The sequence below is a fragment of the Panulirus ornatus genome, chromosome 34, assembly GCF_036320965.1.
Source record: "Panulirus ornatus isolate Po-2019 chromosome 34, ASM3632096v1, whole genome shotgun sequence".
NCBI lineage: Eukaryota > Metazoa > Arthropoda > Malacostraca > Decapoda > Palinuridae > Panulirus > Panulirus ornatus.
Window position 1 is genome coordinate 11,853,824 of NC_092257.1, and position 23,719 is coordinate 11,877,542.

At 41.0% G+C, this 23,719-nt stretch overlaps 1 protein-coding gene across 9 annotated transcripts in view; it reads left to right on the forward strand.

Moving 5' to 3' along the window:
* Tmem131 (Transmembrane protein 131) overlaps positions 1-23,719 on the forward strand; it is a 329,859-nt gene that overhangs the window by 254,439 nt on the left and 51,701 nt on the right. For 5 of the 9 annotated variants that reach the window (XM_071682330.1, XM_071682334.1, XM_071682331.1 and 2 more), the window contains 2 exons: positions 7,083-7,147; positions 23,423-23,451. In XM_071682330.1, coding sequence (XP_071538431.1) covers positions 7,083-7,147; positions 23,423-23,451 — 94 coding nt within the window. Of the gene's footprint in view, positions 1-3,134; positions 3,541-7,082; positions 7,148-11,103; positions 11,737-12,282; positions 12,366-23,422; positions 23,452-23,719 lie in introns of those variants that run through there. The other 4 variants (XM_071682328.1, XM_071682329.1, XM_071682332.1 and 1 more) reach the window with 4 other exon arrangements.

The window sequence follows — 23,719 nt, forward strand, 5'->3', positions numbered from 1 at the left end:
TAGTTTACAGTGGTCTTCTCAACGTCTTTCTGATTGCATCGGAAGGACCGTTGTGTATGATGATGACCTCTGACCAGGCCCTCAGAGGTAAGGTCAGAGACCACATCATTGTACTCGAGGATCGTACCGTCGCGTCGTGAGGAATGGATTAAAGGAATAGCCACACGTCGGGATGTTGGGACACTCCTGCTAGGGCGGATGGTCGGCTAGGGTTCCTCATGGTCAAGTGGTTCATTATCATGCCTTTTGGCTGCTTACCTCACTTAATGATCGTTGTGCTCATGAGCGTCTGCAGTACGTATTTTCATCTGGCACCAGTGTAATGTATATCTTTAGCACACACCAGGTCAGTATATTGTATGTCTTTGGCACACGCCAGGTTAGTATAATGATACCAGGTATAGTATTGAGGTTAACGTTGTCAGCACGGGCCCGTGTGGGTTCGAATCCAGGGCACAGCAGACGGCTCACACCCAATCCAGGTCTTCGTCCTCCCCTCGGGTATTGTCGATGACTGGGCACCTGGCTAGGGGTTGGGTTATATATGTGTGTATACACATTTGGATAAAGACAGTACATATGAACAAGGTTAAGACACGAGGTAATACGAGTTAAAACTCACTATCTGTACCACACAGATTGTAATTACAAATAGTAATTACTCAGGTGAATTGGTTATCTTCAGATTGGTAGTTGTTGTCGTCCATTATTACGGATAAGTCACTTAACTCTGAGGCAATTTTGCATCGTGATTAATAAGGAATATTACTGAAGGGATCAATACTGTTCCTGAGGATTAGATTACCGCATTAAAGGGATCACTAATGCATATTTAAGGGGATTTATCAAGCCACCAATGAGGTTATTACGCCTACAGACGGCGCTTTCTTATTAAGAATAGTTTTTCTTTTCAAGAGTTTCCTTCTCTGTAAACTTAGGTTCACATGTTAGAATTGAGTCTGGTTGTACTCATTCCAAGATTAATGATCTGATCTAAGTAGTAGGTTTGTCTGTATTGTTGTTGCCCCGTACCACCATACATCGTACCGTCGGTGCCCCATACCACCATATATTGTACCGTTAGTGCCCTCTACCACGATACATTGTACCGTCGGTGTCCTGTACCACCATACATCGTACCGTTGGTGCCCTGTACCACCATACATTGTACCATCGGTGTCCTGTACCACCATACATTGTACCGTCAGTGCCCCATACCACCAGAGTGAGACTCACAGTAGCCTTTGTTCTCATTGTGACTATGACATGAGCGAGACCAGAATAAGAACAAGGGTGTGTGTGTGTGTGTGTGTGTGTGTGTGTGTGTGTGTGTTTTCATGTGGTTGTGGCTGTTTAACAGGGTCATAACCAGTGTCCTCTGAATGGCAGTCTGCATTTCACACACACACACACACACACAGTAACACCAGGCAAAGCTGTCACACACATGATTCGTTTTTTTCATAGCTGTACATTCTCCTGCAGTGGCCGCTATGGGCTACCCCAAGCCTAATGGCAAGATCTCATGTGTAGGAGGTACGTACTTGGAGATAATTCCTCCGGCATGTGTGATTTTCATGGTGTAGGAGTGAGTAAGTGCAGGCAGGTGTGTCATGTGTTATGTGCACATGTGGAGAGTGGGTGTTGGGTGCTGGTAGCACCAGTGTCTGAGGTACTTGGTGCTCACATGTTCTTAGCGAGGTGTTTGGGAAGGTCAGGTGCATGTGTGTGTGTCAGTAGGACGGCATGTCAGGTGAGGGGCCCCAGGTCAGGGAGGACAGTGGGTGCCCACAACAGTGTAATGGTCTCGTCCACTGCTGAATAGAGCTAGTTTAAATATTTTTCTTAATTTTTTTTCTCTAATAGTGTAAGACCATTATAACTTATTGTATTGTCAGAGTGGGAGTGGGCAGCTGTAGTTACTGCCGCGTCTGTGTACACCTGCACTGTATTGATTATGGTGGTGTATTAGCTGTTGTGGCAGTGTATCGCCTGTTGTTGCAATATTGGATGTTGTGGCAGGGTATTGCTTGTTGTGATAGTGTATTGGATGTTGTGGCAGGGTATCGCTTGTTGTGATAATGTATTGGATGTTGTGGCAGTGTATCACTTGTTGTGATAGTGTATTGGATGTTGTGGCAGTGTATCGTTTGTTGTGGTAGTGTATTGGATGTTGTAGCAGTGTATCGCTTGTTGTGGTGTGTATCGCTTGTTATGGCAATGTATTAGCTGTTGTGGTAGGGTGACATGAGGAGGTGTATTCGTGTTGAGAACGCTGAAGATGATCTTATAAGTGGGTATATGTTGACACTGTGGACCTAGCAGTTCTCATTATAAATGGATATACTTTCGTGTTCCTAAGTGTTAGTGGAATGACATGCGGTTAGGGAATGTGGGGGAGGTGGATGGTGTTCGGTGTCTGGGTCTGTGGACGGAGGCCGGCTGTCCAATACCCAGTCAGTCTGCCACTCGTGTCGGCTCTGGTCCCTCCCTCCCTCCCTTGTCCGCTGCGACACACAACTTGATTCCCGCATGTCGTGCATGTGTGTTTGGTGTATGTATGCGGAAAGTGGCGTTGCACTAGGGACAGCTGCACATACTACTGGCCGCTTGCGATCAGTCCTGGCCAGATGTAATGCACTGAAGGCTGCACTACAGTGTGCCACTTGACATGATTCCACCAGTTTTACTGATCTGTGATTCACCGCGGCCTGCCAGCACTTCTCCTGGTCAGCTCTAATGGTTGGTCACACCTGGGGGGCTGTAATGCTCCAGAGATGCCAGGATACTTTGTTAGCCTTCATCCAAACATCTCCATTGTCTCATAATATGATGGGACTTTTCTAAGGTTCCTACAAATGAGGCAGTGATGATTGGGAAAGCTAGAACAACTGGTGAGGTAGATTGGGAGGGGGACAAACTACGTTAAATAGCATTTGGTAGGGGTAAAAGTGAAAAAACAAGTAGTGGTCTGTGGGGCTTAACTGTGGATGTTGGGGCTGTGATGTCAATGCATCATAAGTGACACAAATGATGCCGTATTGTGTGTGAAAAGGTATGTAATAGAGTGACGTTATCTGCAGTTTGAATAACAGGCTGAAGAATTCTTATTTTATTGATTAATGTTAGTGTTTATTTTTATTTTTTCTGCCGTCTCTTCACTTAGTGATGTTATTCAACCACAGTTGTTATTGAGAGAAAATATAGATAAGGTTTGAAAAAGATTATAAATTTACGTCTATGTACGAACTGAGGAGATTGTTGTGGGAGACATGTGCATCAAGCTAGTGTTTACGATGTTGGTGGTGTTGAGTGGTCGGGTTTGTGCGTGGCAGGCTTGTTCTTGTGCCTGCCTCCAGTGTGGTGGCGGCCACCATACCAACCCTCAACCACCGCCCCAGGATCCCCCACCACCACCTCAGGACTTCCCAACGCCACCGCCACTCTCTGAACGTGAGGGTCGCCACCGCCACCCCGCCCCACTTCCCAACCTCACTGTGTGGGCCATCGTCGGCAACCTGATCGCCCCATTCTCCCGCTGTACGTCCCATCTCCTCCTGCTTGGTACTTCCTCATCCCCCAACACCCTAACTCGTTCATTTACCTCACACCTTCCTCGCTCCTCACAATTCTTTCTCTCCTCACAACTGCCCCGCCTCCTCACCTCTCCCGCACACCTCGCCTGACCCTAACACCTCACAGTGCCTCACACCTTGACCTGTGCCCTTACTCATACCCTGTGACTTGCCCCTCATACCTCATAGTCACAGAAGTTTGTTGCTGCTTCATTACACGTAGAAGACCATGGAGTGGCCAACAGAGGCTTGACTGGATGGTGTCCTATGGTTTTGATGCATTGCACATGACAGCTAGAGGGTGGACGTGAGTTGTTCTTCGTCTGTTCCTGGCTCTTCCTTGCTAAAGTGGGAGAATGTTAACAAATATAGGATGTGCTGGAAATGAGATGTTTGAGGACAATATGTGGTGTGATGTAGTTTGATAGAGTAAGTAATGAAAGGGTAAGAGAGATGTGTTGTAATAAAAAGAGTGTGGTTGAGAGAGCAGAAGAGGGTGTTTTGAAATGGTTTGGTCACATGGAGAGAATAAGTGAGGAAAGATTGACAAAGAGGATATATGTGTCAGAGGTGGAGGGTACGAGGAGAAGTGGGAGACCAAATTGGAGGTGGAAAGATGGAGTGAAAAAGATTTTGAGTGATCGGGGCCTGAACATGTGGGAGGGTGAAAGGCATGCAAGGAATAGAGTGCATTGGAACGATGTGGTATACCGGGGTCGACGTGCTGTCAGTGGAAACCAGGGCATGTGAAGCGTCTGGGGTAAACCATGGAAAGTTTTGTGGGGCCTGGATGTGGAAAGGGAGCTTTGGTTTCGGTGCATTATACATGACAGCTAGAGACTGAGTGTGAACGAATGTGGCCTTTGTTGTCTTTTCCTAGCACTAACTCGCACATGCGGGGGAAGGGGGTTGTCATGTGTGGCGGGGTGGTGACAGGAATGAATAAGGGCAGACAGTATGAATTATGTACATGTGTATATATGTATGTCTGTGTGTGTGTAAATATGTATACGTTGAGATATATAGGTATGTATATGTGCGTGTGTGGATGATCTCTGTGGCGCAGTGATGCTAGGAGAAATGTGTATCATTTCTCACGATAATTTACCTAAGTGGTAATGGTATTAGGTCAGATTAGTCCTCTCGATCTTACTGTGTTACATCAAGGAATATTACTGTCGCTGATTCCCACGTAAAGGCACATTGTGTGCCCTTCAGTCAACCTGACGTATTGTTGTTATTGTCATTACCAACGCCACTCTTATGTGACCTCCTCACCTTGCCACAGGTGAGTGGCACCTGTTGTTACAGGGTTGTGTGTTGGACTTCTCCCCCTCCCCAGATTCTCATAACCCTTCGGTAATAGCTCTAATAAATCCACACTTTTGACACCCATAGACACTCATTTTTATACTCACAACCCCCTTCCTTTGACACTCATAATCCCCTCACATTTTGAACCCAATACCCATCCGTTTTGGCACTTATGACCTCTTACTTTTAGTACCTATAAGCCTTTACTTTTGTTGTCCATAAGACCTCGGTCTTAAGTTTTATCAGCAATAACCTGCTATTTCAGCCCCTACAAGTCCTTACTTGTGTCACCTACAACTCCTCACTTTTACCACCCATGAGCCCAGGCTTATAACTCCCTGAACCTTCACCTTTCTCACCCATAACCCATCACTTGACACCCATAACCCCTCACCTTTGGCACCCATAACCCTCCTTACTTTTACCACCAATTATCTATTGCTTTTGGCGCTCAAACCCTTACTGTTAGTACCCTTAAGCCTGAAGGTTAGGTGCTAAAGAGTGATTTTTCCTTTGAGTGGTGAGCTTTGTCTGTTAGAGCTGACTACTATCTGTGTGTGTTTGCGTGTGTCTAGCTGTTAATTCTCTTGCCATTCCCATAAGGTGGTCTATGTACATATAGCTTCTGAAATTAGTCACCCATACTTATCCCTCACCCATTGTCATAAAGTGAAACATAGGTCCTCATATTTACCCCTGTGCTTCTTATATTGTCACTCTACACACACACACACACACACACACACACACACACACACACACACACACACACACACACACACACACTCACACATTCAATAGTCAGATAGATGTAAAATTTCCTCTTGTTTTTATCTGAACAATGGTTTTCCTTTTATGTTCTTTTAACTTTCTTTTTAAACATTGGTATCCCTCTTCTCAGTTACAAGTAAACTTCACTGCTGGCACTCATAAACCTCATTTGTGGTACTCAAATGGACCTTTTGGTACTATTAAACATAGATTCTGACACTCCTAAAAACTCATTTGTTTCACTGAGAAGATTCTGATACCCATACACCCTGACTTACGGCATTCATTGTTCTTGATGTCTAGCACTCAATAACCCCTAATTCTAGCATTCATAAACCTGTATTTTGGCACTCATGTCCCTTGTCTTCTGTCAATCACACACCCTGACATCTAGCAGCACTACAAACCTTAATGTCTAGCTCACTTAAACTTTGACCTCTGGCAACAAACTGTTTCATTTTGCACTTGTACATCTTTTATTTCTAGCATTCATAAACCTTAATGTCTAAAAAAATTCATAAACCTTGACATCTGGTACTATAGGCCTTAACGTTTAGCATCTTTTATTTCTAGCATTCATAAACCTTAATGTCTAAAAAATTCATAAACCTTGACATCTGGTACTATAGGCCTTAACGTTTAGCACTCATAGATTTTGATGTTTGACACTCATAATTTCATAATATACCCCTCACTCACCCTCATCAACCCTATATTCCCTTACAGACGATCACTATCCCTTCACAGATGACGTCACTCCCTTGCAACTGTCATTGGCCCCCACAGCTGTTGCTGGCCCTTTACAGACCATCACTACTCCCCAAGAGACTAACATTGGTCCCTCACAGACCATCACTGGCCCCTTAAAGACTGTCTCTTCTCCGTAGGAGACCATCACTCATCCCACAGACTGCCATTCCTCCCCCACAGGCTGTCATTTCTCCCTCACAGACCATCACTTCTTCACAGGCCCTCACAGACTCTTACCCCTCCTCCACAGACTATCACCCTTACCTCTGCAAACCTCACTCATCCCCCACAGACTCTCACTCCTCCCCACATACCCTCACTCTTATCACAGAGACCATCACTCCTCCACAGACCATCATTACCATCAGTTCTCATTACACCATCAATTGTTCCCCTCAGACCATCACTCCTCCTTGACAGACTGTCACTCCTCCCTCACAAATCATTACTCCTCCTTCACAGACCATCATTCACCATCAATAATCCTCATCACACCATCAATTCTTCCCCTCGGACTATCACTCCTCCCTTACAAACCATCACTCCTCCCTCATAGATGGTCTCTCACTTCTCACTAAAGCCTTAAGCCACCATATACCTTTGTGATATTGTCATGTGCTACTGTAGCTCTCCGTAAGGCACATAGGTAACTTTTTTCTCTTTTCTTTACAGCATTTATCCAGGTGGACAACGAGCTCAAATACTTGGTGGATGGCGTGGCTATACATATGAATGAGGTAAGTTGATCTGTGGGTCTGACATAGTCTTGACATGATCTACAGCAGGGTGGCCTGTGCGTGTGCATGGGCCAGAGATACCCCTCGCCTTTGGGTCACTCATCACTCCCAGGCAGCTTGTGTTACCATTGACATATGTGTTTTATATATTTCATTGTTACTTCAGGTCCCCCTGTGCACCAGTGGATGATTAGCGTTACCTTTGTTGAATGTTGGTGACCTGTGTTGCTTCATTCGTATTTGTGTGATCCTCAATTACCTACAGTTTTCTTTGTATCCTTTACTGTGATACCAGTAAATTATATTGCTAAAAGTTACATATGGAACTTTGAGAAACAGATCACAACACCTTGCAAGCCTGGCATGTTTTGATGTCTCCACAGTAAAAGGCTCTCTTCCTCAAAGGACTATACTTACATCTTATTCTCAATTATGACATGGACACAAGCACAAACTATACCTTTGTGAGTGCTGTCATTTGCATATACCATAATATGTAAGGAGATCAGGAGATCTCATTTGTACAAGACCTGATAAACTATAAATGGACTTGATTCAAGTCTTCCTCTGAATCTTTGGTAATATAATGTTTATTGGAGATGAGTTTCAATTGTTTTTATATGGAGGAAGAGAAGAAATAAGAACTCGTGCAGAATATCAGATACAGATATACCTCAGGAGAAAATTTTTGAGAGATTTAGGAATGATTTTGTCTGATCACTTTACATTCACCAAGCTCAACAGAGCAATAATAGTTCTTCAAAGAAGTTGGAAGGCTGGATTCTGCAAAGTTTCAAGAGGAGAGGAAAATCCAGTGATGCAGCTCAAGTCACTCATAGTCATCAGTATATCTGCTTTGTTGTGTGGTAACATCACCCTTCAGAGTTAGCAGAAATGTTGGGTTTGAAAATATGGAAAGATTATTCACAGCCTGCATTAGCAGTGTCAGGAATCAAAAGTAATGGAAATTACTAAAATCACTCAAATTTTGTTCTCAGGAGCATTGGAGAATGTTTCATAATGTATGCATGGAAAGTCTTTGAAGGGCTTGCTCCCAGTCTTCACCCAAAAAGCATTTCTCTTTGGCATGACAAGCATGGAGGATTGTAAGATATCACTAGCACAGTTACTGGGGAGATTTTTGTAAAATAAACTTACTAGCTAGGAAGTGGAGTCTACTGTTTATAGACCTGCAGGCAGTGACCTCACACGACAATATAGCTTGGTCCCATACTGATTTATGGAGATAGATGGGCCTTAAGAACCAATGTAAGACATTTATTGTAAGCGATTTAAGTGTTATGCAGAGGTAAGGGACTTTACAAGAATTAAGAAGTCATATTGGTTTTGAGAGTTAATACTGGGGTTGATGAATCATGCAGACAGCAAGGGGCTATGTTGGTGAAGGCTTCTGCTTGAGGTTAGGGTTGTTTGTTGTGCTGGGCTTTGTATGAGTTAGGCATGATGGTTTCTGTTGGTAGGGAAAAGTTATTATAATGAGGAAAAGGTCTAGTTTAGGTGAACCAGAGTAAGTGATCAGGCTAAAACAAAAGGCTAGACTGGCATAAGGAGTTACACTGAAAGATAAGAGGCTATACTGAAGTGAGGAGTCATGGTGAGGCAAGAGGCTAGAGCAATGTTTATCATCTTAATAAGTATTCTGTAGTTGGGAAGTGATCCACTGGAAATACTCTGTTTCTGTCGATGCACAATTCCCACAACAGTGAAATATTTTTGTCCAAGATGATAATGGTGAAGAGCAACCTCTTTGCAAGAAGCTGGCTGTGGCATTCTTATGCAATTCCTTGCTTACAAGACTTTTTTTTTATACTCTTAGTGATATATCCCTTAATGTGTCATACTTTGATTTATGTATTCAGTGCAAAAGGTCACAATATATCCCTATAGTCAAAATACATATTGTGAAATTTTTGTGTGTAAGAAAATATAAGTTATGTAGTTAATGCTAAATGCCCACATGTAATAGGTCATGGGGCAAATTTTTAGATATCATTTGAGCATGTTGTAGACTTGAACTAAGACAACCTTCCCTTACCAGACCACTGCTGTTGTACCTCGAGCATGGCATATCTTACTGCTTCTGTCAAGAACATGGGGCAGAGCTTACTTACAGAGCTTAGCCTATCACACAGGTTAACTGTACTCGTGTGGCATGGTATGACAGAAGTTACTCGTGTGGCATGATATGACAGATCTTACCCTCATAGCCCAGCATATGACAGCTTATACCTTCATAGCCCAGCATGCAACAGGTTATACCTTCATAGCCCAGCATATGGCAAGTCTTGCTCTCATAGCCCAGCATATGACAGTTCTTACTTCTGTGGCCCATCATATAGCAGGTCCTACTTCTGTTGCCCATCTTGTTACAGGTCCTCTTCTCACAGCCTGGTACAATGACAGGCTATGAACCTAGAGGTATTTCTGATACCACTAAAGAGTACAGGAACATTTGACTACCAAAGCAAGGAACCCGATTTCCTTTCTTCAACATATAATCAAATGCACTCATACACTGACAAGTCAGCACTGCATTCCTCCACATCCTTCAGTTCTGCACCTTCTTCTCTCTCTTGATCTGCATCTTGTCTTGACACAGCTTCCTTGATGAACTCAAGTGTTGGACAGGATATCTCGGTGGGATAGAAGAAATTTGGTTATGTTTAATGCCTGCGAGACCCAATTTCTACACATCTCTGTTGAAAATTCCTCACTATTTTGATCCCTTCTTAAACAGTTCTATAATTCCACTTCTCGATTCAGTAAATATACTTGGTATTACTGTAACTTTCAATCTTTTTGGGAAACCCCACATTATAGAAATAGCCAAGTCTGCCTGTAAGAAACTGGGAGTCCTGTTTATATGTCAAAATTTTTTTCTTCTGAACGGCTGCTCTGTTTATACAAAGGATTGATCCATCCTTGTATGGGGGTACTGCTCTCACTTCTAGGGCGTTTTTAGAACTGCATCTTTATTTAACAATGTTGAGGGGAAAGCAGTGCTACTTATAAACTCTTTCATGTAAACTTCAGAACTTTACCCACTTACCTTATGCCATAGTGTTAGTTCACTTTCCCTCTTATAGGTATTCCTTTAGTTTTTACTCCTGAGAGCTGGTGCTTGTGTGCCCCAACTACTAGCTAGACCACACATTACTTGGCAAGCTGTTGCATCACATGTTTACTGTATGGCCATTGACAACTCAAGGCTGGGCTGTTTTGATAAATGTTTCTTTCCCCACTCGTCAAAGCTTTGGAACTCTCTACCCCCTCACGTCTTGCCCAATAACTATGACCAGGCACATTTTAAAAGATAGGTTTTTCACTTCCTCCAAAAGTTTTAAGCACTCTCCCTTGTCTTTTCTTTTTCATTTTCATTAATCTCTCTATGTTTCAATTAAGACCCATCCATAATGTGGACTTTAGTCTGTGAGGAGAGCCTCCAACAAAAAAAAAAAAAAAGAAAGAAATGAGATTGTGTAAGTATTATGGTTTGAAAGTATTTAATTCTTTACATATAAAATCTTTTTTAAACAAACTAGTGAAAAATTGAAGAATTTACGGGATGAATATATAGAAAGTATGCATGATCAGTTTTATTAAAAAAGGTAGAGAGATCGGTGGGTTGCAATCTTGACAACACTCCATTTTTTTCTTGGCCCTACACTGAACTACAGAATTAGAGGCAAGCATTCCAGTTTCATATAAGGTAAGGTATGAAATGCAATTAGACAGATATAAGGATTGGAGTATGAAATAAATAGAAATTTTGGATGTGCTCGTTTTAACTCTTGAAACCAGTACAAAGTGGTACGTTAAAGTTTGGGCGTAAGCTTAGCAATCAGTAGACACTATGGTTCTTTGAATGTCATTCTAAGTGCAAGGGTCATTTAGGAGTGTGGAAGACTGAGGTAACGTGTGTGTGTGTTACACAGGGCTTAGTGCCGGTGGACCTCTTGCCTGAGCTGGCTGCCCACTGCTCCGACTACTTGGCCACAAGGTTCCCCAGCCAAACATTTGACCCTATGCCTGCACCCTGCTCCAACCTCCAGCATCCCCTGGACCTGCGGGACTGTGACCCTGACCAAGGTGGCCTCCTTGACCCTTCTACCTGCCTCCACATCTTGCAGAACGCTTACCCTCCACAAATGATGGCAGTCTTGGATACTTGCAATCTCCAATTCTGCTTGTCCAAGTTCAGCCAGAGGAACACTTGTTTGGATGTGACACTGACAGCCACCTCTAACCATGCCTGTGTTCCCCATCACCTGGTGGATGAGCTGGTGTATGCAGGGGCTCCCATGTCCAAACACAAGTCACCGAAGGTCCACTTTATCCACATGCACAGAAAACTGGGAAAGAAGTTGCCGCCACTAGTACTTCACCTGCAGAACCAGCAGCAGAGGAAACTGAGTTTGGAGGAGACCCAGATGCCATGGTCCCCCATGCAGGAGCCAGATACAGTATTATTTGCGTCACCTCCAAAACATCACTGCTGGAACATAAACAAGGATGGCCCCAAGCCTGGCAACTCCTGCATACTGAGGCAACTATGGCTTCCATCCCAGGTACCCCTATAACTACAGGCTCCTGGTGGCCCCATTAGTACCACCTGTTACCACCTGGCCAGTATTATTTTGTTGCTCATCATAATGCCTCTACACCCAGCCTCATAACACTTGCTATGCACATTAACATTGCTTCAGGTGCCTGTTCTGGTACTGGACTGCACCGAGTCATGGTGCAGTGGCTTCATGCTCATGCTTCAGGAGTGGAATATATGCTGCACCCAGATCTTTAGGGTTGCTTTTTGTTGTACTGTCATATGGGTAGGATGCTTCTGATACCCATAGATTGGTGTGTTTGTAAGTACCTGTTTGCTCAATACATGGGGGAAGTTTTATACTTATGGGGCCTCATTTCTTAAACTTTCTTCATTATCATAATTTTTTAAGCTTATGTATGCTGTATGTGATTACTGTTTCTTCATTCACCATTTCCATTCATCCATCACTATTGTAGTATGAAAGTGCATTTATACACCATTTCTAACAAGTTTATTCTTTAATTTCATGTTATGCCCTGTGATTGTTTTATCCATGCATCTCTAAAAGAACTGGTCACTGTCCACATCATCAAACTGACTTAAGAACTCAAAGGTTGTGAAAGGTCACCCCTCACTCTTCTTTCTCCCATGGTGAGCAAATTTAAGGCCTTTAACCTTTCCCTGTATGCCTTCTATGTTGGTTCTTTGTGTTTCTTTAATCACAGTGATCAAACCCAGAGGATCACATTTTAGTTTTACCCTGATTTGGGAAGTGAACTGGTTGTTGAATATTTTTTTATCCGTATTTTTAGATGCTGTTCAAATACTTGTCAGCCAACAGTTTGTCATCCTTACTGTTCTCCATGTATGGGACAAAGACAACAAGTTAGGGACTATGTCAACTCTCAAGCCCCTCTTACGCAAAGATTATTATGGGTTGTTTCTTGCTAGATAATGTTGATATTAAGGCTTTCCTTCACATTCCACATTACATATGTTTGGGTTGTTTCATCATCCACGTTTCAGACCAACTTTGGAGTCTGTCAGGATCCTCCTGTAAGTTAAATGCATGACCTTTCCATCAGTTGCAAACATATTCCTGTAGGATTACATACCTTATGGAAAATCTCTCGCACAGATCAAAGAGTAGTAATGGTCCTAGAATAAACTTGTGTTACACCCTGCTTGCGACCTCAACCCCATTTTGAGAAGGCTTCTATGACATTTATGCTTTGATCCCTTCTAACAAGGTAATGTATCCAAAGAAGGAGTCTCGCCCTTATTCCTTCCTGGTGATCCTGCTTCTTAATTAGCCTCCCATAGAGTACAGTAGAGACTGTGTCAAATGCTTTAGGCAATCCATATATTGTACAAACAATCCACCCAGCCAACTATTTTGTCTAAAACAAAGCTCACTTTCCTGTAGAAATACAAAAACATCATTACACATGATCTCTTTTCCCTATACCTATGATGTCTTACACTTTGATATATTCTTCTCTGCAGGAAGTCATCCATTTGTTTTCTAATTATCTGAATATCTTACAGACCACACTTATCAAGGACACTGGCGTGTAAATTCAGCACCCTTTCCTTATTTCTTTTCATATAGATAGGTATGACATTTGCCCTTTTTCACTTCCTTGGCAATGGCCTTTCTTCAGTGACATCTTAAACAGTATTTTGCCCTCATCAACAGCATTTCTGGAGAAATTTCATTTGAGCCATGGCCCTTATATCGGGCAAGACCCTTATGTATTCTGTTAATGCTTTTTTAAGACACTTCAGTGCTTTTTATGACCTCTCCTTTCCATTTCATTAGTTTAAGAGCCATAAAGACTTCCTCTACAAAAACACTTCAGAAATTGTCACTCAGTTCCTCACATATCCCTATATCATCCCTCTGAATTCCTCAAATTGATTAGTTGCTCTTTAACTGAAAATTTACTCCTGATAGAATATAAGGAAAAGTTTTGGATTTCCTCCTTCCTTGTCCACAATATTCCTTTCAGAGTTTCGTTGTTACTCCATTCTTATCCTGCTGAATTCATTCCTTTTCTCTTATCCCTTATAGATGATCATATTTTTGTCATAGTACAACTCAGAGCACTTTTTCTTTTTGATGGAGGAATGGATGTTATTCCTCCATCTTTATCTACCCTATGTATTTGAGGTTTAAAGTACTCATGTTCTTACTTTTTCAGTGTAGATTTCACAGAACTCTTCATAACAATGCCCTGAACCCTGGCTTCTGAGCTCCATTTTCTAGTTTATGTTACCTTAGAATGTGTTCAGTTTGTGAAGTTTCCTTGATTGTCTCTTTTTTAAATCTTATCTCACTTCTGCTTTCTGTACATCCTCATTTACCACATAATCAAGCTTGAAGCATTACATGATCACTTTTCCAATGGGTATATGATCTTCACAGTATCCATGTGAGTATGTGTGAAGATATGAGATAGTATTGATGGTGGATCACTCCCTGTGATCCTAGTGTGTTCATTTACATGTTGTTAGAAATTCTCCTGTAGATGCTCTAAAAACTTGTCTCCACGACTCTTTCACCATGAGAAACCAAATTTTGCTATTGTCTCTTCATTATTAAAGCTCCCCATTAATACTACTTTTCTCTATCTGAAAAGAGCATGTTTTTACTGCTTCATGTACTATCTTGATTGTTCCTTCATTGTTATCAGTTCATATTTGTTCTGAATCATTAAAATTTGTTGGAGATCATATATACACTTCTTTCCTACGGTTACTCTTCCCAGATAATCACCAGGTATTGTCTAAAGGAGGTCATATTCCACTCTTAACCTAAACTTATAGCAATATTTTATTAAGAGGTCCACTCCCTCTGTTCCTCTGCCTTCTTTCTCCTTCCTTGTTATGTAATCCTGTGGACGGAACAGGTGATATTTTATTTCTGTAGTAAACCCTGTTTCTAGAATTCCAACGATAACAGGTACATTTTCCTTAATATGTTTTAATTCTAGCTCTTTACCCTTTACTACTAATCCATCTTCAGTTGTTTACAGTAAGTCTGACATTATCACTAACTTAAAATTCTTACTTCTCTGCAGTACTGGCTGAGTTGATCTTGTCCTCTTGCATCATTTCATGTCTCCAATGTTTTGACATCTAACTGTATTCTTTGCTTTTCTCCTTTCCTTCCTTGTGTGTGTGATTGCTGTTGTTATGGGAGATAGTTTTACACTTCTGTTGTCATCTCTTAACCTTGTATATATGTAATGTGTGTGTGTGTGTGTGTGTGCATGTGAGAGAGAGAGAGAGAGAGAGAGAGAGAGAGAGAGAGAGAGAGAGAGAGAGAGAGAGAGAAGCATGTGCATGAATTACATGAGAAAAAGGAAACATGCATGCATATGTGATCATTATGCATAGATGTGTGTGTGTATATATGGTTATGCATGTTTGTGTTCATGCATATGCATATGAATATGTTTATGTGTGTATCTTTGGTATTATCATTTGCAGATGGTATGTGGACTTGCATGAAAGTATCACCTACACAGGACACAGATTACAGGCAGCTATCAGTGAAGTCCTCCAGTAAGCCTTTAATGATATGACATTCTATGAAAGTAGGCTGGATTGACATTCAAAGTGGGGCATGGAGTAGTGACTTACTGGAGGACTTCACTGATAGATGCTTGTAATCTGTTTTGTGTCACTGATATTTTCATGCATCTCCACATGTCATCTGCATTTGGTACATAAAATGGGCTAGCATAATAGATGCATACTTACTTAAAATATACAAATACAGCTGTAAAGCATATGGATGTATCCTCATTTACCTTAAGATGATGACTGATTAAGTTAGCATCATCTGAATTTACAGTGTCTGCAGGTATGTTGTTCTCATTTAACTGCACAAAATCCCTGTTAATCAGAGTTCACCCGACTTTTTATTGGTTGTCATCATATTGGTAATAATTGTTCTCTTTTGTTGTGCAATTTCAATTACCAGGCTTATCAACTTTTTGAAGAAATGTCCCTGTCCGTGAAATTCATACTCACTCAAAAACAAAAAAAAAGCAAAATAAGGTGAATTATGCTGAGTATAGAAAGAATCAAGAACCCAAACTAACCAGGCTCCTATGATTCTGTATTTGTATTTTTCAAAATTTCATCACCAGATATACATGATCTCATTGATTACTACTAGTATTTTTGTTTTGTTGGATACCATAATGAATTCAGTAGTAAGGTAATGCAAGGGAAGTCAGTGATTATTTGGCAGTATTAAAGCACTCTTAATGCATTTCTTATTTGTGCCATCTCATTTACTGAAGTAATGTAATTTTTTGCCGGATACTGGTATTACACAAAAAAAGTTTGAAATTGGATCAATGTCCCAGTTAGCTTGAAGGAGGATGCCAATACCTTACAGTTTGTCAAATCACACATATTACCTTTGTTGAGAAACTGTTACAATATTGAAGACTGTATGTCAGAAAAATCAACAATGACAATTCATTTATGGGACTTTTGAGTTGGCTTGTTGAAATAAACTACACAAGCCAAGTTTGGCATCTGCATATGGGAAAAAAGCCTACAGAAAATAGAATATGCACAAGGACAGGCAACCAGACAAATCCCAGAAATGTTGGATTTAATATAATTATTTTTTTCATTGCTGTGCTTACCAGATGAAAATCTGGAAAAAATATTTATGCACAGTGAATTTGTACAAACTAAGCCTTCTATTACTTTATATAAACTTGCTAAAATCTACCCCATTTTTTCTTTATTACTGGCATGATGAAAAGTGTCCTCTCCAAAGCTGTAAACATCTTATATAGAGAGCCTTTGCATGAATCTTAAATTTAAAACCATTCTCTCTGATACTGATTGTACATCCAGATTGTTTTATTTTTTTTCTTGAGCATTTTTTCATTTTCTCCACAGGGACCATGAAGCAGAAATATAATTCTGAAGATGTATTTTTCAGATATAGAAAATATGATTGCAAATTAACAAACATAAGAAAAGGAAAGAAATGTGAGTGGAACTTTGAAGTGTATTGAAATATGTTACATAAGCTTCATTTTTTCCATTTTGAATAGTGACTTAACTTCAAGTTTTCATTCCGTGCAGTTGATATGACACCAACAAATACAATATCAATTCATATTTTTTTTGTGTTTGAATGAGTCATGTCACTGATAATAAATTATCATTTGATGAGAAAGAATTTAAGTGGAAGCCATAACATTAATGTCAGTGTGAGGGAAAGATGACACCCGTATCATTACAATTACAGCTTGACTTAGACTAAAGGTTATGTCTTTTATAAAGACATTGCTGACAGGACTTCTTCATTATATATGGATCATCAAATTAACTCAGTATTTAGTTGTCCCATGTGCTTGCCCTTAACTCTAAAGAATAATATGGTATGGCTGAGTCACTAGTTATCCCATTAAATGTTTATGTGGTCTATATGGCACAAGATACCTTTGGCAGTTGACTGCAAGTGTGCTGCATTTGGCTGAAGGCATATAAAAATCCTGGGCACAGTAAACAGCAGGGTAGTGAGTCAGGAAACAACTCTTTGCAAATCAAACAATGGTTTCACATTATTTTCCCTCATTTTTTCAACAGAGTTGCACAGTAACCAGCAAAATGTGGTGTGATTAGTACATCATTATTGTAATGCCCAGACAGCAAAGTAAATGTATAAAGATGATATATAAAGATATACAGATGTGTCTACAAGATGATAGACACTAATCAGTGTTGGTGTGTGTGGAAAATTAATTCTTTGTGTCAAAGATCTTCATTATGTTAGTCATAGGTTGTGTGGGAAGACTGTGTTAGAAAATCTTGAAGTGCTGAGATAAAATATGTGTATATGGGTTTGTTTTTAGATCTTTTGAGGCTTTAATGATAAGTGAGACCTTTAGCAAAATTGGCAGAGAAAATGGGGGACTAAGAGTTTACATATTTCAAAAGAAAACAGAAACACTAACATACCTTAAGATTTATTGTTACACATAGATGAACCATTCTTAAACATTCTTTATTGTTTTCCCTCATATAACAGAGCAAAGCAAAAAGCAAGCAAATTGAACTAAGCATTACCAACTCTGTTGTGATGCCAAAGCTGCTGACAAGTCTAGCTTATGAGGACAACAGGGCCTCTGTTAGACCTAGTATAAGTAATGTTTATAGATTTATATGCATAATGAAACACTATTAGAAATTTAAACTTAGTGGCACAGTGATGTGCATATAATATGCTGTTAAGGGGAATGCATGGTACATCTAGCTGTAGCAATTTTTACATTTATTCATTTGTTCATTTCATCTCACACCATCAAGTAACCATCCTTATGAATCTCCTGCATCACTCAAGAAGTTAGCCATGTCCAGATGTTGGGACCATAGGTTTTAAAGTGTGTGACTACTGTTTATGTGTTACACACACACACACACATACGCACACACACACACAAATATAGCTTATGCCAGGTATGTGATGCTTTGTTTTTGTATGCAGAAAGAGAAGGGTAATCGAGTGATAAATGCTCAGTATCTCCTTTGTGATAGTTGCATCATGGACATGAAGTCTTTGGGTATGTTGAAATGGTGCTTGAAGTGATGGATGATGTCCACAGCATAAGTGGGTGAGTGTGACTCATTTTTATTTAGGGAGTGTGGTTTCTGATGGGTGTATGACCAGAGGGTTGGAGTTTTAGCTGGGAGTTCAGTTGTTTATTGCTTGCTTTGCTATTTCAGTGCGTATGTGTTTATTTAATGGTAGGAAAGTGTGAGGCAGGGGAAAGCTTTTTATTTGTACTTGGGGCTGTTGGTTAGTTACAAGAGTTGTTAGGATGGGATGAAGTCAAGTGTTGTGTAGAATTGAGTGCTAAGTATGTTGAGGTGGAATTGTATTGGGAGCAACTTTGTTTCACTGTGTAAGTGTTGAGTGTTTGTGGTTGTTAGGCAGCTAATGATTGTTGTGAGTGCACTGTTTTATGTGCTTTGCAGCTTTGGTTTATTTGCTTTTGAGAGGAGGGAAGACCATGCAGGTGAGGTGTAGCTTTGAGTGAAGCAAAAGAATTGTTTGTATCTATATATATATATTTTTTTTTTTTTTTTTATACTAATCGCCATTTCCCGCATTAGCGAGGTAGCGTTAAGAACAGAGGATGAGGACTGGGCCTTTGAGGGAATATCCTCACCTGGCCCCTCTCTCTGTTTCTTCTTTTGGAAAAAAAAAAAAAAAAATGAGGGGAGGATTTCCAGCCTCCCGCTCCCTTCCCTTTTAGTCGCCTTCTACGACACGCAGGGAATACGTGGGAAGTATTCTTTCTCCCCTATCCCCAGGGAGAGGGGGGCCAGGTGGGGATGTTCCCTCAAAGGTCCAGTCCTCTGTTCTTGACACAACCTCGCTAACGCGGGAGATGGCGAATAGTATAAAAGAAAAAAGAAGGAAAATATATATATGTATGTAAGGATGTAAGGCATGTGTCATGTAGGAAGAGAGGAAAGTGATTGGTTCTCAGTGAATGTAGGTTTGCGGCAGGGGTGTGTGATGTCTCCATGGTTGTTTAATTTGTTTATGGATGGGGTTGTTAGGGAGATGAATGCAAGAGTTTTGGAAAGAGGGGCAAGTATGAAGTCTGTTGGGGATGAGAGAGCTTGGGAAGTGAGTCAGTTGCTGTTCGCTGATGATACAGTGCTGGTGGCTGATTCATGTGAGAAACTGCAGAAGCTGGTGACTGAGTTTGGTAAAGTGTGTGAAAGAAGAAAGTTAAGAGTAAATGTGAATAAGAGCAAGGTTATTAGGTACAGTAGGGTTGAGGGTCAAGTCAATTGGGAGGTGAGTTTGAATGGAGAAAAACTGGAGGAAGTGAAGTGTTTTAGATATCTGGGAGTGGATCTGGCAGCAGATGGAACCATGGAAGCAGAAGTGGATCATAGGGTGGGGGAGGGGGCGAAAATTCTGGGAGTCTTGAAGAATGTGTGGAAGTCGAGAACATTATCTCGGAAAGCAAAAATGGGTATGTTTGAAGGAATAGTGGTTCCAACAATGTTGTATGGTTGCGAGGCGTGGGCTATGGATAGAGTTGTGCGCAGGAGGATGGATGTGCTGGAAATGAGATGTTTGAGGACATTGTGTGGTGTGAGGTGGTTTGATCGAGTAAGTAACGTAAGGGTAAGAGAGATGTGTGGAAATAAAAAGAGCGTGGTTGAGAGAGCAGAAGAGGGTGTTTTGAAATGGTTTGGGCACATGGAGAGAATGAGTGAGGAAAGATTGACCAAGAGGATATATGTGTCGGAGGTGGAGGGAACGAGGAGAAGAGGGAGACCAAATTGGAGGTGGAAAGATGGAGTGAAAAAGATTTTGTGTGATTGGGGCCTGAACATGCAGGAGGGTGAAAGGAGGGCAAGGAATAGAGTGAATTGGAGTGATGTGGTATACCGGGGTTGACGTGCTGTCAGTGGATTGAATCAAGGCATGTGAAGCGTCTGGGGTAAACCATGGAAAGCTGTGTAGGTATGTATATTTGCGTGTGTGGACGTATGTATATACATGTGTATGGGGGTGGGTTGGGCCATTTCTTTCGTCTGTTTCCTTGCGCTACCTCGCAAACGCGGGAGACAGCGGCAAAAAAAAAAAAGAAAAAATATATATATATCTATATCTTTTTCTTTCTTTCAAACTATTCGCCATTTCCCGCATTAGCGAGGTAGCGTTAAGAACAGAGGACTGGGCCTCTGAGGGAATACCCTCACCTGGCCCAATTCTCTGTTCCTTCTTTTGGAAAAAAAAAAAAAAAAAAAAAAAAAAAACGAGAGGGGAGGATTTCCAGCCCCCCGCTCCCTCCCCTTTTAGTCGCCTTCTACGACACGCAGGGAATACGTGGGAAGTATTCTTAATCCCCTATCCCCAGGGATAATATATATATATATATATATATATATATATATATATATATATATATATATATATATATATATATATATATATATATAATTCCCTGGGGATAGGGGAGAAGGAATACTTCCCACATATTCCCTGCGTGTTGTAGAAGGCGACTAAAAGGGGAGGAAGCGGGGGCTGGAAATCCTCCCCTCTTGTTTTTTTTTTAATTTTCCAAAAGAAGGAACAGAGAAGGGGGCCAGGTGAGGATGTTCCCTCAGAGGCCCAGTCCTCTGTTCTTAACACTACCTTGCTGATGCGGGAAATGGCGAATAGTTTGAAAAAAAAAAAAAAAATATATATATATATATATATATGTGTGTGTGTGTGTGTGCCCTGGTTCAATCCATTGACAGCACATCGACTCCGGTATACCAATCCACTCTATTCCTTGCAAGCCATTCCCCCTCCTACATGTTCAGGCCTCGATCCCTCAAAATCTTTTTCACTCCATCTTTCCACCTCCAATTTGGTTTCCCACTTCTCCTCGTTCCCTCCACTTCTGACACATATATCCTCTTTGTCAATCTATATATATAGCTGAGAGTAAATTTGAATAAGAGTAAGGTTATTAGGTACAGTAGGGTTGAGGGACAAGTCAATTGGGAGGTAAGTTTGAATGGAGAAAAACTGGAGGAAGTGAAGTGTTTTAGATATCTGGTAGTGGATTTGGCTGCAGATGGAACCATGGAAGCAGAAGTGAATCATAGGGTGGGGTAGGGGGCGAAAGTTCTGGGAGCGTTGAAAAATGTGTGGAAGTCAAGAACGTTATCTTGGAAAGCAAAAATGGATATGTTTGAAGGAATAGTGGTTCCAGCAATGTTATATGGTTCCAAGGCATGGGCTATAGATAGAGCTATGGTTTCAGCGCATTATACATGACAGCTAGAGACTGAGTGTGAACGAATGTGGCCTTTTTTGTCTTTTCCTAGTGCTACCTCACACGCGTGCAGTGGGGGAGGAGGGGTACCATTTCATGTGTGGCAGGGTGGCGACGGGAATGGATGAAGGCAGCAAGATGAATATGTACATGTGTATATATGTGTGTGTCTGTGTATGTATATGTATGTATACGTTGAAATGTATAGGTATGTATATGTACATGTGTGGACATGTATGTGTGTATGTGGGTGGGTTGGGCCATTCTTTTGTCTTTTTCCTTGTGCTACCTTGCTAACGCGGGAGACAGCGACAAAGTATAATTATAATGATAATAAAATATATGTGTGTGTGTGTGAGTGGATGGGCCATTCTTCTATTGATTCTTGACACTACCTCGCTGATGCAGGAAATAGCCATTATGTATGATAAAACTAAATGAATATATATCTATTATTCAATATACTTGATTGCCATTTCACGCATTAGCGAGGTAGTGCCAAGAAATAGATGAAGAATGGCCCATCCACTCATATACACATAAATATATATAAATGCCCATACATATATATACATAAACATATCAACATATACATACATATGTATATACATACACAGACATATACATATTTACACAAGTAGATATTCATACTTACCTTCATCCATTCCTTGTGCCACCCTGCCCCACAGGAAACAGCATCGCTACCCCCTGCTTCAGTGAGGTAGCACCAGGGAAATGGACTATCCCTATCTGCATCCATACCTTGCGAACCTTTCCATGGTTTACCCCAGATGTTTCAAATTCCCTGGTTCAGTCCATTGACAGCATGTCAGTACCTTACCTTATGTTACCTTACCTTACCATCCTTTCCTCAGGACTCTCTCCTGTCCTTATGAGGTTCCTGCAGCATTCAGGAAGCTAACCATGTCCAGTGGTTGGGACAATGGGTCATAAAGTGTATTGATGTTGTGTGTCTGTATGTATGTTCCAGGCTTTGGTAGCTACATGGGCCTGCAGGCTGTGGCTTCCAATAGCTTGATTGGTATGTATCCAAGTCCAGCGGTCTGGGCTCATCCCAGGCTGTAGAGGTAGAAAAACTCCAGTGATTAATCCAGGGTATCCAGGAATGGAAATTGTTCAAAAATGCACAAGTCCATCAGAAACACTATGGGATGCATGGTTGAAAAATTTAAGAAGGCCTTGGATGAGGTTTTACAAATTGTACCCAACCACTCAGGCTGTGATGGTTACATGGGCTAGCCGACTGCAGTTTCCAACAGCTTAGTCTACCAGTGGCTCAACTTAGCAGTTTAGGCCAAACCCAAACTTTAGGAACACAAGACATTTAAAGTTTATGCCAGGTATATTTGTGCTCACAGGTTCCCTGCTCTTGCAGACTCCATGCTTATAGATACAATCACACTGTAAATAATCCCAAAGACACTAAACAAGCAACCTGACAACCCAGTCTTGAATTCCATACCACCAGATGTAGATCCATCTGAACTGCATACCTTAGACAAACACAAGTCACAATCTCTCATCTGTTCTCTGAACACCACTTACTTCTTAAACACTTAAAGAATCGGTACACCCTGTCGCAGGACACATGCTTAAGTTTTAACTTCCACACTGAAGGCTTCAAACACCTTCTCCTCAACTTTCCTGCCTAGACTCGCTTCATGACCCATGGTCATGGCAATTGTACGAGGCTGATTTCCAGAGCACTGCAGGAGCCCTGTAAAAGGAGTCAAGTGATTACAGGGTTCAGGTTATATAATGTTTGATTTATGCTTTTAATGATTTTCATGTGTATAGTTTACCCTATAGTTTACCCAGTGATAACCTTGATCTTACTCTTTTTTTTTTCAGATAATAAAAACCGGTGAAACAGAAATAAGGTAAGACAGAATCTAATTGTACTGTATTGAGAGTAATATTTGCTCTCTTGATTACTAACAGTCTTTGTCATTGACATAGGCAGTAGCTATTTGTGCTTTCCAAGTTCATTTATGTCATTTAGTTAATTTTTACAACAAAGTTTCACAGAAAGTTGAACAGTGCATGAAATGGAATGCAGGATTAAGATGGGTTGATGTTATGGTTGAGAGCAAATTGAAAGGTGTATGGCAAAGTTTATTAAGTAGGCTGTTATTTTCAGTGAGATTT